At 44.1% G+C, this 14278-nt stretch overlaps 1 protein-coding gene across 3 annotated transcripts; it reads left to right on the plus strand.

The window, feature by feature from the left end:
- Nucleotides 1-9988: 9988 nt before the first annotated feature.
- Nucleotides 9989-13755, plus strand: LOC141964479 (UDP-N-acetylglucosamine transferase subunit ALG13-like). Of its 3 annotated transcripts, none has more exons than XM_074914929.1 (4): nt 9989-10115; nt 10492-10658; nt 10871-11011; nt 12694-13755. In XM_074914929.1, exons 1-4 carry the CDS (start codon nt 10035-10037, stop codon nt 12803-12805), a joined length of 501 nt encoding a protein of 166 aa, XP_074771030.1. In that variant the 5' UTR covers nt 9989-10034; the 3' UTR covers nt 12806-13755. The 3 variants fall into 3 exon arrangements, with proteins under 3 accessions (XP_074771030.1, XP_074771029.1, XP_074771031.1); XM_074914928.1 differs by having other exon boundaries at nt 10492-10654; nt 10873-11011; XM_074914930.1 differs by lacking the exon at nt 10492-10658 and having other exon boundaries at nt 10003-10115; nt 10873-11011.
- Nucleotides 13756-14278: the final 523 nt, after the last annotated feature.

Consider the following 14278-nt stretch of genomic DNA (forward strand, 5'->3'; position numbering starts at 1 on the left):
TATTGATTCTTTGCAGTATGATTCACTGCTGTATAAACATGCAAACAAAAAAATGGTGGCACAGACAGCACTGTTAAAAGAATCTCCAAGTTGAGCTCAGTGGTTTTGGAAAGTATCTAGTGGCTACTTTGATCCCTAATGTCTAATGGAAACTAGACTGCCTGTAAATAATAAGCTGACTGTCACCTTATTACTACAAACAGAAGGGAGAGATAAATGAATCACAACTCTGTCACTGCTATTAGCAAAGGCTTGGGAATGATGTAGAGGGTACAGTTCCTCTGAACAAGACTTGCTGGAAAGAGGCAGGCTCGCTGCATAAAACATCATTTGGTCTTTCAGGCTTGTGCAGATCTGTGCTGGCTATCTCTGATTTGTTGATCGTTGATCAGTTGATTGACTGGGAGGCGAATCTCATACGCTTTCCCTATTTCACTTTGGCTTTGAAGAAAAACTGGGCACTGCAGATATAAAGATGCTAGTACTATGCTGAAAAGATGGAGCAAAAAGGTGCCTGCGTGCTCTACGGGTTTTGATCCCCTTGATGCAGTGGGTGTGGGCAGCCCTCTACTGGTATGAGCACCACTGATCATCTTTGCCCAACACCCATGCTCTTCTCTTTTCAGGCAGAATCAGAGTAGCTTTTCATTAATTGTAGGGTATATTCAGCTAGTCTAAATACTTCCAAAATCAATTTACTTGATCAGTGGACTTAGGTGTTCCTTAAGACTTCTGAAAAGCAACTCGAAGTGCCTACATAACCCCCCGCTGCAGAGAGCCAGCTATTGGAAAACAATAGGCAATTGGACAGAGGTAAATTTTAGACTTGGGTTCATAGGTCACCTTCTTACCTATTTTTATGCTGCACGGCAAAGAGATATTTGTATGTACTCGTACAGTTGGGACTGGCTGGGAAAAGGGAGGAAGTCTGCTCACTTGGAACTCCTTCCTAAAGATCTAAAACTGGTGCTTTACTTGAGCATAATATTCTAATTTCCTTCAAAAATGCACATCAAAAAGAATAACTGAAACATTAAATCTATCTCAGTACTTGTAAAAATGCATGCAAGGCACCTCAGGATTTGATTACATGTGCATCAGCACAAGCTGCCTTCAGAGAACAAAGCTCAATTGATTTCAGGGAGTCTGATTTGCCTGGATGAAAATGAATTTTTAATAATTTGGTTGTCAGAGGGATTATGCAAGAATATGAAATAGCAGGACATTCACAGAGTGGATTGCTGCGGAGGTGTTTGCTGGTGCTTAGTAGGCAGAAACAGTGGCGTGTGTTTTCCACAGACAGCAAGGAGTAGTGCCAGGCTGTCACAGGCAGAGGTTCCCTGGGGAGCCGAAGGGACCAGTTGCCAGGAGACATCACTATATCCAGCCTTCACAGTCAGGATAACGTTCCTTGCCATAGACCTCAGACTCCCTCCTACGTCTGCATACCAGCCTGTTTTGCAACCCTTCTTCAAATTATTTCCTTTACAATCTCCCAAATATCCCCAACACTTAGTGGAAATTACCAGCTTTGAGAAATTTTATTTAATATGAAGCCCATTTTCTGGTTCTTTAACGCAAGCATTGTACCTTTGACAGAAACCTAGCAAAGGTATCAAACATCAGTAAGGATCCAGTTCAACAGCTGGTACAAATCAGTTGAGCCACACTCTTTGTAACAAGGATTAAAACGCAGTATGTGCCACACCCTGGTGTAGAGGTGACCTCCTGCTTCACAGGCAGGGCAAAGACCAGCAGCACTTCACTTTGCTGAGCTTCCAGAAGCCAGGTCTCGAAGAGTCATGACATTGTTTATATACAAAGTAAGACAGGAGCAACAAGCAGATACATAGTTACAGATATTTAATAAATACTATTTATGTGCTAGTCTTCAGGGCCCTAAGATTCAGTGAGTCATTTTCTCAGTCTCCTCTGCAGAAGCATAAGACCTTATTCCAGAACTTGGGGCTTTAAGGCATGCCATCAAATATGCAAATACTGCAAAAAATTCATGAGAGTTGTCAGATCATGGACACTCATTCTAGCTAAGCCACAGCCTCCCCTTCCACTTCAAATGTGAAATACTTAGTCAGTGAACAGAGTTCCTCCATGCTGCTTCAGCACCTGTCTTCTGCTAGTCAGCGCTGAGAAAGAGGTGATCTAACAGCCTGTCTCCAGTCAGTCTGAGCCTTTGTATATCTGTAGTCTATCTGACAATCCCCACTACCAAATAACAATCCCACAAAGAGACAATTCAAAGGATGTAGAAATGTTGTGATAAAATATTTCAAAGTATACTATTTAAATTTGCCTGACAAATGTTCCTGTTATTTTCCCAGACGAAGCATCTCTGAATCATGGTAATATGAAGGAATCATTCCCCAAAATATGCTCCATCTAATTTTCACAGTTCCGTACAGTCACAGAAATATCATCCCCCACAGGTACAGCACTACATCTAAATGAGAGAGGAAAAGGAAGTGAACATTTTTTTCAATTCAAATTGATACAAAGCCAACTAGAAATAGAAACAAGACTATCTTTACTAATTTTGCACATTCATAAACATATAAAAAGTACTGAAACATAATGTAATTTCGTGTGAAGAACTCTAATTGCTCTCTTGTGCCTCATGTCATCCCCTGTACCATTATATCTGTCATGGTTTAAACCCAGATGGCAGCCAAGCATCACACTGCCACTCACCTTCCCCCACACCGGAGAATGGGGGAGCAAATTGGAGGGGTAAAGGTAAGGAAACCCATAAGTTGAGACAAAACCAATTTAATAATCGAAGTAAAATGAACTTAAAATAATCATGATAACAGTAATAATAGTGCACAATGCTACTGCTCACCACCCGCTGACCAATGCCCAGCCTGTATCTGGATAGCAATCCTAGAGGAGAGCAAAACCTGAAACCACAATCCTGGAAGAGAGAATGAACTTTCTGATCAACCCTTATCTATATAATGAACATGACGTTGTATGATACTGGAATATTCCATTGCCCAGTTTGGGTCCGTTGCTCTGGCTGTGCTCTCTCCCAGCTTCTTGTGCACCTGCTCACTGGCAGGACATGAGAAGTTGAAAAGTGCTTGATTTCTTAGCAAGAACTAAAAACGTCAGTGTAATCAGTGTATGATCAACATTCTTCTCATACCAAATCCCATACTGAATCCAAATCAGCACTATTCTAGCTACTAAGAAGAAAAAATTAGCTCTATCCCAGACGAAACCAGGACAATACTGCAAGCCAAACGGAGAATCAATCTGTGCACAAAATACAAGGTAAAGGAAAGACAGGGTTGCATTCTTAACTAGCTAGTCATTGGCTTTTTCCTTCAAAGAAAATCAGACTTTGTAGGCTTATGGGTTTACCTGCCTTTCTGTTGGTGTATATTTTAAAATAATTAGTTATGATACCTTATTTGATGCACCATCTGCAGCCCATGCATTTCAAGGGTTGTCAGAGTTTCATTGGAACAGTTGTGAGTTAGTCTTTGGACTTCAAGAGCAAACTGAGGGCAATATGTATTTTTCAGAAACTAAGATGTGAACCAACTAGTTTGTTTTCAAGCATTTTCTCACTCCTGAATAATATAATTATGGAGCTTTCGGGGCAAACTGTGGCAAGCTGAGCTGAACATGAAGTGACAGTGCTCAAAACTGAGCCATCCAGAAACATTTCAAATAAAGGCTAAGGAGAAGGGAAGAGGCATACATTGTTTCTCACTTAAAAAGCTAGTGCCATCTTCGGTTTCTTGCCCAGATGTTGTCATGGGAAGAAAATATCAGAATATATATGATGCCATATAAAGCACAGACGGAAGCAAGCTCTCACAAGAACGTATCTTCCATTTGAGCCCCTTTCTAGTCTCTCTCTGGGGGTCTTGAACTATATCATGTCAGACTGAGCCCATATTTCTTGAATGTCCCTGATAATATCCAACACACGTACCTTGGAGAGAAATAATTGGCACTGCAGAGAGACTCTCCAGCCCATAGCAGGGACAGGTTCACATAGGGTTTCTCCCAAATGCAACAGGCACTCAATTGCCTGAGCCACATGGCTCACAGAATGTGATTACAGCTACTAATAGCAATGAAGGGGTAGACAGAAGTGCAATTCCTCATCATTTTCGTGTCAGACTGGTTCTCTGAACTGCATCACTATGTGGTTTTATATCTGTAGAAACACAGAGAAGGGGTAGCAAGAAAGGTCCAGAAACAAGGCATAGCACTAAGTCTGGATGACATGATCTTTAACTGCCTTAAAACTGCAAGAGATCAGCTCTGAGTATCTCATTCTGCAAATGATCTGTAGTTCTCATGGATAAGTGCACATGGACAAAATTCTACTTATGCCCTACACAATTTTAATTAAAATAGCAGGTACAAATTAGCATAAGATTGAATCCTATAATGGATTACTTTCTCTTTTCTCTTTAGTTTAAAAACACCCTAACAAGCCTAATTCAATGTGTAAGTGGAATGTATCCTCCAGTGAAAACTCCAATGCAAATTTAAGTCGCTGCAAAGTTACTTGTGAATATTTTTTTCTTCTAGTCCCTATACAGCATGATGCTGGAAGTACAAGATGTAGAGGACACTGACTTTCAGTGACTCATGGAAAATACCAAGCTGGAATCACACAGACCTGCTCCATACCACAGAAATCATTCCAGTGATTTCTGAATTCTCTTCATTCTGGAAAGAAAACAAGCAAACCAAGCTCCTGTAGAAGCAAAATCCAGCACTCATCAATAAAAAGCAAAAGAATCAAATGCAAAACCTGATGTGTCATGTTCCTGAATATACTGTATTTTAAGAATAGCTGTTTTAACCCTTATTTCAAACAAAACTGTATATAACATCTTCCACAAGGAGTATTGAAAGAGATCCAATGTAAGGACTCCCTGTAACTGGTGCTCACTCACTCCTGGACATTTTTGATTGACAAAACTGAAAGATAAATTCCATTTGACAGGCTAGTAATATTAGGTCTGTTTTTGCAACCTGCAGAGTATGGTCAGCTGTTCTTGAAACTTGAAGTACCATGCTCTTATGCAATCAGGCCTTCTACACTTTGGAAGAAGAGCAGTATGCTTTCCTTCCTTTGAGCAGTCCTTTGATCACACAGAAATTAGTCCAAACCTCTTCTTAAGAGTAAGAAGTGCTTAAGAGTAAGAAGCGGTCAGTGAATCTCTTTTTTTCTTGAGCTGCCTGGGTTTATTGTTACCTAACATGTCAGTATCCTAAAATGCCCAATGTTTAATTTAACTTGTGAATACCCTAAAGCACTGACAAGAAAAATTGGGCAGTTTAGAAAACACCACCAAATGGGCACCCATTGACTGGAAGAATAAGAAGGTTTTCCGTATTGTCCTGGTTCAGCTAGGATAGGGTTAAGTTTCCCCAGCAGAGAAGGGGGAAGGGATCTTCCTTTGTGGCTTTGGTGGCAGGGAGCACACGTTTGCGGTATTTCTCTGTATATCTTTTGTTTTGCTTACTGTTATTGCTGTTTATTGTTGTTATCATTGCTACTGTTGTTGTTCAGATTGCTTATTACACTGTTGTATTAAATTGCTTCTTATTTTAACCGGGGGTTTGTGCCTCACTTCCAGCCCGACCGGCTGAGGGTGGGGGAGGGGCAATCGAAACGTGGTCTCCGGTCCTGGCAGGGCTTAAACCAGCACACATATGCAAACATTAATAGTCAGAACAAACCTAGATATAGAAACTTAACTCAGTACTACATAGACTGTACTCCACTTTCTCACTTGATGGTTAGTAAGACTAGTATTATTTAAAGTGTCTTCATTTTTCTGAATACATGTTTTACTCTGCTGAAATTAGAGGCAGCAAACAGTGAGAGTATGAACAAGTTGCCGCTCAGGCACGGAACATTTTCTTGTGAGTACTTTATAGGAACTTTAAGTTATGACTGGATGGCTGAAAGCAAGGTCACAGGTGAGGTACAACAGCAACCACTGTAAACCTGTTCTAACTGCAGAATGAATGTGTGGACTTATGATGGTGAATTAATTTTTCAATTTTGGCAGAGTAAGAGCATGCATATGATGAGTTATAGTGCTTTAGTTACAAATGAGCAGTAATTTCCTAAACTACTGTAATTAACCTAATATAAAGTAATGATATAAACAGGAAAACACTCCAATATATTTAATTTCTATCCTCCTCATTAAAAAAAAAAATTACAATAATTTAATGATCCTGTCCTTACCTTTTCTCACAAAGATTTACACATGTGTTGACACACCTGAAAAATTTAGCATCCTTCCTTTCATCCCGAAGTCTGACTTCCTATCCATCAGTTGTCACGGCCTTGACTGCACTAATAGCTCGTAATTGCCCCGACCAGCCTCAGCTGGGGCTTTCACCCACACCCTCTGATGAGAACTTCATTTAAGTGCAGGCTTTAAGTAGAACAATAGAACAGTTTGGGTTGGAAAGGACCTTAAAAATAATCTAGTTTCAGCTGTTATTGTTGTTCTCCTTCCCCCCCTAGGTGGGGACACCTTCCACTAGCCCAGGTTGCTCACAGCCCCGTCCAACCTGGCCTTGAACCCTGCCAGGGAGGGGGCAGCCACAGCTTCTCTGGGCAGCCTGTGCCAGGGCCTCACCACCCTCACAGGGAAGAATTCCTTCCCTACATCTAATCTTTCAGTTTAAAACTATTATCTGTTGTCCTATCCCTACAGTCCCTGCTCAAGAGTCCCTCCCCACCTTTCCTGTAGCCCCTTTAAGCACTGGGAGGCTGCTCTAAGGTCTCCCCAGAGCCTTCTCTTCTCTCAGCTGCACAACAACTCTCTCAGCCTGCCCTCGTAAGGGAGGTGCTCCAGCCCCCCGACCATCTTTGTGGCCCTCCGCACCTGAGCACGTCTACGTCTGTTTTATGCTGGTATGACAGGTGAGTTGTCCTTGCTGCTAAGTTCTGCTCCTGACTTGCTGTTTGGGTTTCCTGGACTGACTTTGTAAATGGCATGTTACCTTGTATTTGTGTGATGATCACTGGACTGCTCGTCGTGTTGCTGCCACTGCTCTGCTTGTTTTTCGCTAGTGTGGTCACATTGTGTCCTGTTGGCAAGGTCTTGCCTGGCTTGTGTTGTGGTCACCCTCAGTTCCTGGCTTCCTTGTCCTGAGGGAGAGCAGTAAGAGCTGGGTAAGACTGGTCAGGGCCACTAAGGCCCTGTGCACTTAGGACTCTGATACTGTTTTTCTCTACAGCAAAAGTGCCACCCTCCTCCTGGACCTGTCTGCTGTCAGCACCATTTGCTTTAATCAAAAAATAAATACATTTCAGTGTGGCTCATTATGCTGAATGAAAGCAACAGGGGGCTAACGAGCACTGTGAATGAGCCATTAACATAGCAATCAGAGGTATCCTCAAGATAGCTACATCTTTTCTGCATCTTTCTTGGAACACTCAGTGTATACAGATGTGACCTCATCTATTCATGTTAATTCAAGGAATAAATAGATGTTTAATTTAAGTAGTTTCTTTTTGTAGAATTATGCATTGTGTTACACTTGCAAATAAGAAAGAAAACTGCTAGTTCAGTTTGTGCAACTGCTAAAGGGTTATTCTTAGCCTTCAGTGGACAAGACTGTGTTAACAGATTTAATGTTCAGATTTTTTCTGAAACTGTTATCCGCCCCCCTCCCACCCCCAGCTACCCAGGTTTTCATCACAAAGAGGAAATGTACCTGGAACAATAAATTTACTGTTGACTTCATCTTTGCAATTGATTTAATGTGGTTTAGAGCTAAACAGCATTTTTATTTTTCAGAAACGGCCTTCATCTCCAGCCTCACGTCCTGCCTGATTTCTTGTTCCTCGGCTCTTAGGATCACATTCCACAGGGACCTGACATGCCTTTGCTCAAGGGAGTACTTTTCCTCAGTCTTCATAAGGTAATAAGACCAGCCTGAAACAGCATCAGATTTGTGCTTAGAAAAAGGGTAATAGGAAGGAGGGAAAACCTACCTGTGTTCAATGATACTGAGAACATATCTTTCAAGAGCCCAAGGGAAGGAGGGTAGGCAAAAAACCTGTGTCTTTAAAACTTTGCTACAGTGAAGATTTTTAAGAGTCAGTTCTCTGCACATTAATATAATCACCACCACAGAAAGCTTTAGAAGACATAAATTGCTAAACACTGCATTGCAGGCAGAGAAACAGAAAAGATGAGCACCTCCCCAAGGTGCTAACATTGATCAGCAACAAAGTGAGGAAAAAAAACTTGGGGGGTACAGCTCCTAGCTTTGATTTCAACCTCACTTACAGGGTTTTCCTTGAGTTGCAGTCTCAGCTCCTGTGGCAGGTTAACCTATTTAGGCCAAATAATTTTTATGTCTGACTTTCTGGAAACAACTAAGAGCCAGCAGACAGCAGTTTCTATTTGAATTTGCAGCATTTTGGGGATTTTGGGGGGAATGGACACAGTGCACATGCATAGCCAGAATCATTCAAGTTTTCTAAACAAAATGTAGAATGCAGAGTTCAAAATATGTCTTTTTTTCCTTCTGTTTCCCACCTTCACCAATCTCTGTGGCATCACTGGAAGGATATCCACACAGCAAAACCACCCAAGCTCATCCACTGATGGTAATGTATGCAATTTTCTCCTGCCTCAGTCATTTGAAGATAGGCTTGAATCCCATGTATTTGCTCTGCAATGCTATGAGATATCCCCAGATGATGCTCTGACCAGAAGCAAAGTGTCCTTCAGTGAGGCCCAGTGCTCAAGGGGTTGTGTCAGCCTTGGACTGCCATTACAGGACTGCTTCAGGCAACACTGATTCAGGTATATGGCAGTTGTAGCTTTCCTTGCATCAGAATGTAGTTTTTGGCTTTTATTCCAAAATCTATTAATTGAAGATGGAGCATAAAATACTTTAGTCATGCAAATTGTTTTCATGCTTGATTCAGTGTATTGCCATCTAAAGTAGCCTCCGTTGTCCCTGTGTGGCACTTTGCTCAATGTACCCTAGAGGGCTCATTTCAGATAGGAAAGCCAGCTACTCTTGCTCTCTACAGTTCAGGTAGCTACATCTGGCAGGTTGCAGAACAACTTTGGGCTGAAATGCTATGGATTCTTTCAGTTGCATTTCCCATGTAACATGCTTGTCTTGTCAGAAGTTGATCTGGATAAAGGCAGTTTCCCAAACGCTATGGTGTGGCTGCTCAAAGGCCTCCTGCTTTCACAGGTACTGCTGATGTGCTCTGCAGAAACTCTGCCCTCTTGCAGGTGCTCTTTGTTAATCTTGGCACTTATTCTGTCTTCCACTTCCCTGCTGCAGTAGTATCACTCTAGATGATACATCAGTCTCTCCGCCAAAGCATGACTGACTGCTCATTTGCTACTATCCTTTTGTGGTGTTATTCCCACCGTAAATGCCGTGGGAGGCTTGGCCCAGACTGGGTAGTCCCCATGCCTAGCCCAGGTCAGCCTATCAAGAAAAGGTAGCTGCAGCCGTGCTACGGGGGGAACAGCAGGCTGTGAACACACCCGGCACCTGGCCCAGTCAGGCTGTCAGTTACTGTGATCTGAGCCCCATGTGCTAAAATAACATGTGGAAGAAAAAATCTTCTGAATCTCTTTTCCAAATTTGGGTTAGTCTGCCCGCTACGAAGGTTTGAAAAACTGAGACACTTTTGGCTACCGCGCCGAGGTGGCTGAACGCTGCCCGCGAGTGGGATCGTCAGGCAGAGCGGGCACCTTCCCTGCCGGTCCAGCACCGCGGAGGGAGCCCCGCACCCCTGCGGCGGGTCCGGCTGCCTGTGGCACCGGGAACCGCACCTGCCCGGTCCCCTCGCTCGCCTGGGCGGAAGCAGCGGGCCCAAACGGGCACGGGGGAGCCGTGCGGAGAAACGGACATGGCCCCCCGCCCGCCCGCCCGCCCGCCCGCCAACCCTCCCCCTCAGGCGGCAGCCATTTTGGGGGCGATGCGTGGCGCCCTCTGGCGGCTCCCCGCGCGCGGAGCGCTGGAGGCAGGCGGTCGCCGCCATGAAGTCCGTTTTCGTCACCGTGGGCACCACCAGCTTCGACGACCTGATCGCGACCGTCTGCTCGCCGGAGGCCCTGGAGGTGAGGCGGCGGCGAGACCAGCGCCTCAGACAGTCATCCCGGGCCTCCCCTCCCCGGCCTGCCCGCCGCGCCTCTACCGGGCGCCTGCGCGCTGGGAGCTGTCCCGCCCTTTCTCCCTTCCCCTCCGCCACGCCGTCCCGCTGGAGATGGGGGGGGGGCAGCGGGGACGGTTGTGGGGAGCCCTCTGTGGCGGGGTCGTGGTCAGCGGCGGCGGAGGGGGCCGGGCGGTTCGTGGCGCGAATCGAGGGGGGAGGTGGTGGCAGAGGCCGCCGGGCCGGGCCAGGGTAACTGGGAGCAGGGCCAGGCGCCCCGGTGTCCGACCTGGGTGGGCGCACACAGTGCACACACCCCCCCCACATCCCTCCCGCCGGCGTAGGTGCTGCGGAGCCGCGGCTACGGGAAGCTGGTGCTGCAGGTCGGGCGGGGAGCGCTGGATCCGGCGCTGAGCGGCAGCCCGGCCTTGGCGGTGGAAGCCTTCCGCTTCAAGGACTCGCTGGCCGAGGACCTGCGGAGGGCGGACCTGGTCATCAGCCACGCAGGTAGCGCCCCGTTTGTTTGCCGGTTGGCCTGGGGGCAGGATGGGAAGTCGCTTGCGTGAAGTCGGTCTCTACGGCTCGGGGTTGGGCTGGCATCGAACGATCCGCAGCTAGAGCCGAGTGGTTAATGTTCACCTTTAGGAGTCTTCCCGCGTTTCAAAAGCAAGTAAGATGATATGTGTCAGGGCAAAAACTCATGGTGTTTTCTGTTTCTCCTGTAGGTGCAGGTAGTTGTCTGGAGACTCTAGAAAAAGGAAAACCACTAATAGTTGTAACGAATGAAAAGCTGATGAACAACCATCAGCTTGAACTGGCAAAACAGCTCAACAGAGATGGGCATGTCCTCTGCTGTAATTGCAGGTATGGAGCTTCTGGGGCTGTCCTGACTGGCCAAGCAGTGTTCAGCACCAGCACTCTGTGTTACTACAGTATTGAGAATGTAACAAGGAAACATACATCCTGTAACAGCCATTTGTTTGCAAGGTAGATATTCCATAGTGGATAGATTAACATTAGGTGCTGATTTACCAAACTTAACAAACCATTTGACCATGAGTCCTGCATTATTTTTTTTTTTGAGGGCACACATATTCAGATTGAAAGAAGAGCAATTTAAACCAAATAGACGTGGTTGAATTTGAAAGAGTCAGGTAGCATCCAGGAGGCACCTAACAGCTTCTTTCTTTTTCTGCTTTTTCTCACTAGCTGTTTGATTCTTTTTTGAAGTATAGAAATAATACAACCCAGACAATTGGTTTGTAACCATGAGCCATAAGGAGTAAATTTCTCCCTTCAGACTTAGGACTCCATCATCTTGCTATTTGGATTTTCCTTGTAAAGCGCACTAAAGTTTACTGTATAAATGCATTGACATAATAAAATTGAAAGTGTCTGGAGTATTTAGAACATAAGAATGGCCTTACAGATATGGATCAGGAGTCCACATAGCTCAATATTCTATTTGCAGTGGCCGTGTCCAGATGCCCAGCCAAAAGGAGAAACAGGGCAAGAACATACGGTACTTCCTTGTATTGCTTTCCTTCCAGTGCTCTTAGGTATTTGAGTCAGGGGGATTCCTAAATCAGATGCTGTCTAGTCAGTAACATTCAATACCTCTATCTTTCAAGTACTTATTCAGGCTGCCTTTTTAACCAAACTTCCTGAATCAGCCGCATCTTCTGACAAGGAGTTGCATAGGTCTACTGCCTGTCACTTCAGGGAAAAAAGAAACACCCCCCCCCCCCCCCAAAACCCGTATCTCCTTTTGTTTGTTTGTATTTATCCTGGCTCCTGTTAGTTTCATTTGTTTTCTTGTTTTACCGATATCTTTATTTCTCTTTATTTATGATTGTTTATGATTGATTGCACTGTATAAATAAAAGATGACCTTTAAATTGAAGGCAGAGGAAATGCAACCCCCAGTATTTAGTCTGCATCTTGTTCCTTTGCCCTGCAAATAGGATTTCCTATGTTTCAGAAGAGCCTTCTGAATAGACTAGACTTGCTATTCATTTATATTGGGCAAGTTTCTTAAACTTATTATTGCAGTGCTGCTGACTGCTTCAGAGACAGGAAGAAATTTTTATTTCTCTTTGAACAGTGCCTAGCATTTGAGCCTTATTTGCAGTCTGATAATAGCAAGCTAACAGATTGATTTAGCTGTTCTTTCTGGTTGTGTGTTAAGTGGAGAACTATGCCATGTGTTCAAATAGGATGAATTTGCTGGTACAGTTTATGGTGAAGATCCTGAGATCTTGTTCAGTCTCCCAACATTGCAAGCACAGAAGACTTAAGAAGTTAGAGCTGAGGTTGTGAGTCAAAAGCTGTGGTATCAGTCGAAGTGTGTTCTCAGCAATGCTGCCTATGAGCCAGTGATGGTTGGGGCCCTCTGGTTTGTGGGGTCTCTTCTTCCTTTCAATACATGCCCTTTTTGTTTCTGTGCTAAAGAATTATGTATATATGAAAAGAAAGAAAATTTTGTGAAGAAAAAATTTCCCTTTGGGATGGATTTTTAATTCTTTTGTTTCGGTCTGTTTTTACAGCACTCTTGTGGAGACTCTGCAGTTGATGGACTTGTCAACTTTGAAACCTTTTCCTCCTGGACAGCCAGAAAAGTTTGCTTTGTTCTTGGATAAAGTTGTTGGGTTTCAATAAACAATACAGAGGAATGAAAATGTCAGAGTAAAACCTTTCTCCTTTCTGAGTGGGGCCTTCCATACTTAAGAGTTCACCAACTGGGAAAAACCCTCAAAGAAAATGACTGTTAATATTAACTGCCATTAAATGGTTTTCTATTCAGCGACAGTTTAAAGTCATCTAGCTCTATGCTTAAAAGAGCACAGTGCCAACAACGGGGATGGGGGAGGAGTGTGAACTGTCTGGTTTCTTGGACAAATACTTATATCACAAAATCTGCACTGAGTTGGTTAATTCCAGTGAGGAAGACAAGCTAAATTACTTCTTAAGGAGCATGGCTTGTTAATAGTGGTCTCTTGACTATATTTGCCTAGTACTAGTTGTCCTTCTTGATATTCCTGTGATGTTCTGCAAATGAGACAACTTCAGCTCTCATTTTGTGTGTTTACAGAAGCACTGAAAATAAAAAGTGAGAGATTTAAGCCACTTTGAAGGGGAAGGGGCACATGGTAAATCTGGGTGAGAAAAGTCAAGAACTGCAAACCTGCTGCCAAGCTGTCTGCTAACTGACACCCGGTTTTGGGTGGTTTACTCTCAGAGTAAAACGGCCTATAGGAGAGGAATGGGGGTCAGTGCAGTCAATCCATTCACGTAATGTTGTCCCATCATTACTTATTTTGGACTTCCCGTGAAGTGCAATGTTTCCTGTTTCATGCTGATTGGAGCTCCCAGTTTAAAGTATTGAAACTTTCAACTGTGTTGATGCTACCATCAGTTTGTTTAAGTAAATGTTTTGAAAAACAAAGTGTTTTTAAAAAGTGTTCATGCAGGCTATTTGGTCTGTAATGTGTCTAGAACTGTGGAACTGCACAGTTGGTGCTAATTGCCCTTCCTGCAAGTACATTATTTGTTTGGGGGTTTTTTGTTCCTGTTGCTTAAAACAGTAAAAAGAAACTCCTAATTCGGGGCATCTGAGTGCAATTTTTATTAGCAAGTTAATAATGTACATGGAAGCATTCTGATCGAATCAAGCACAAGGGCTCTACATGGAATAAATAATGCTGAACAGTTGTACAAGAGTGATTTTTATTGATCCCCAAAGTTTTCCCCAAATACTTTATTAGGAGCAGCTAAGATTTTCACTTCCTTAACGATTTTATAGAGCTGCTGTTAGTTCAAATGTACCGCTAGCAGCTTCTCTCCAGTCTGAGAGCATGCAGGAGCGTCATGGGAAATCTTGATGAACAATTTGACTGAATTTCCCACTAGTTATTTGCAGTTACAGGTACAAAAAGCGATGAAGCTGGAAGGGGTTAGCTTAGCAAGGACTCCCTTCTCCTCCCGAGGCAGGTCCGGCAGGAGATGTCTGCCGGGGCTTCACGACCCTTCGGCCTCCGCGCCGACAGCGGGGGGGGGGGGCTGGAGTAAAGCGACCCCACGGCGCTCGGACATCGCCTGGCCTGCAGCCATGAAGCGGGACAGATATTTGGG

This window comes from Athene noctua, chromosome 11, assembly GCF_965140245.1.
Source record: "Athene noctua chromosome 11, bAthNoc1.hap1.1, whole genome shotgun sequence".
Lineage (NCBI taxonomy): Eukaryota > Metazoa > Chordata > Aves > Strigiformes > Strigidae > Athene > Athene noctua.

What these genes read in the sequence shown, in the direction of transcription:
- LOC141964479 (XM_074914929.1), top strand. Translation starts at nt 10,035, where the DNA reads ATGAAGTCCGTTTTCGTCACCGTGGGCACCACCAGCTTCGACGACCTG. An exon ending in GTCATCAGCCACGCAGGTAG is followed by an intron (nt 10,659 to 10,870) that starts CGCCCCGTTTGT and finishes TGTTTCTCCTGT; the next exon opens with AGGTGCAGGTAGTTGTCTGG. An exon ending in GTCCTCTGCTGTAATTGCAG is followed by an intron (nt 11,012 to 12,693) that starts GTATGGAGCTTC and finishes CTGTTTTTACAG; the next exon opens with CACTCTTGTGGAGACTCTGC.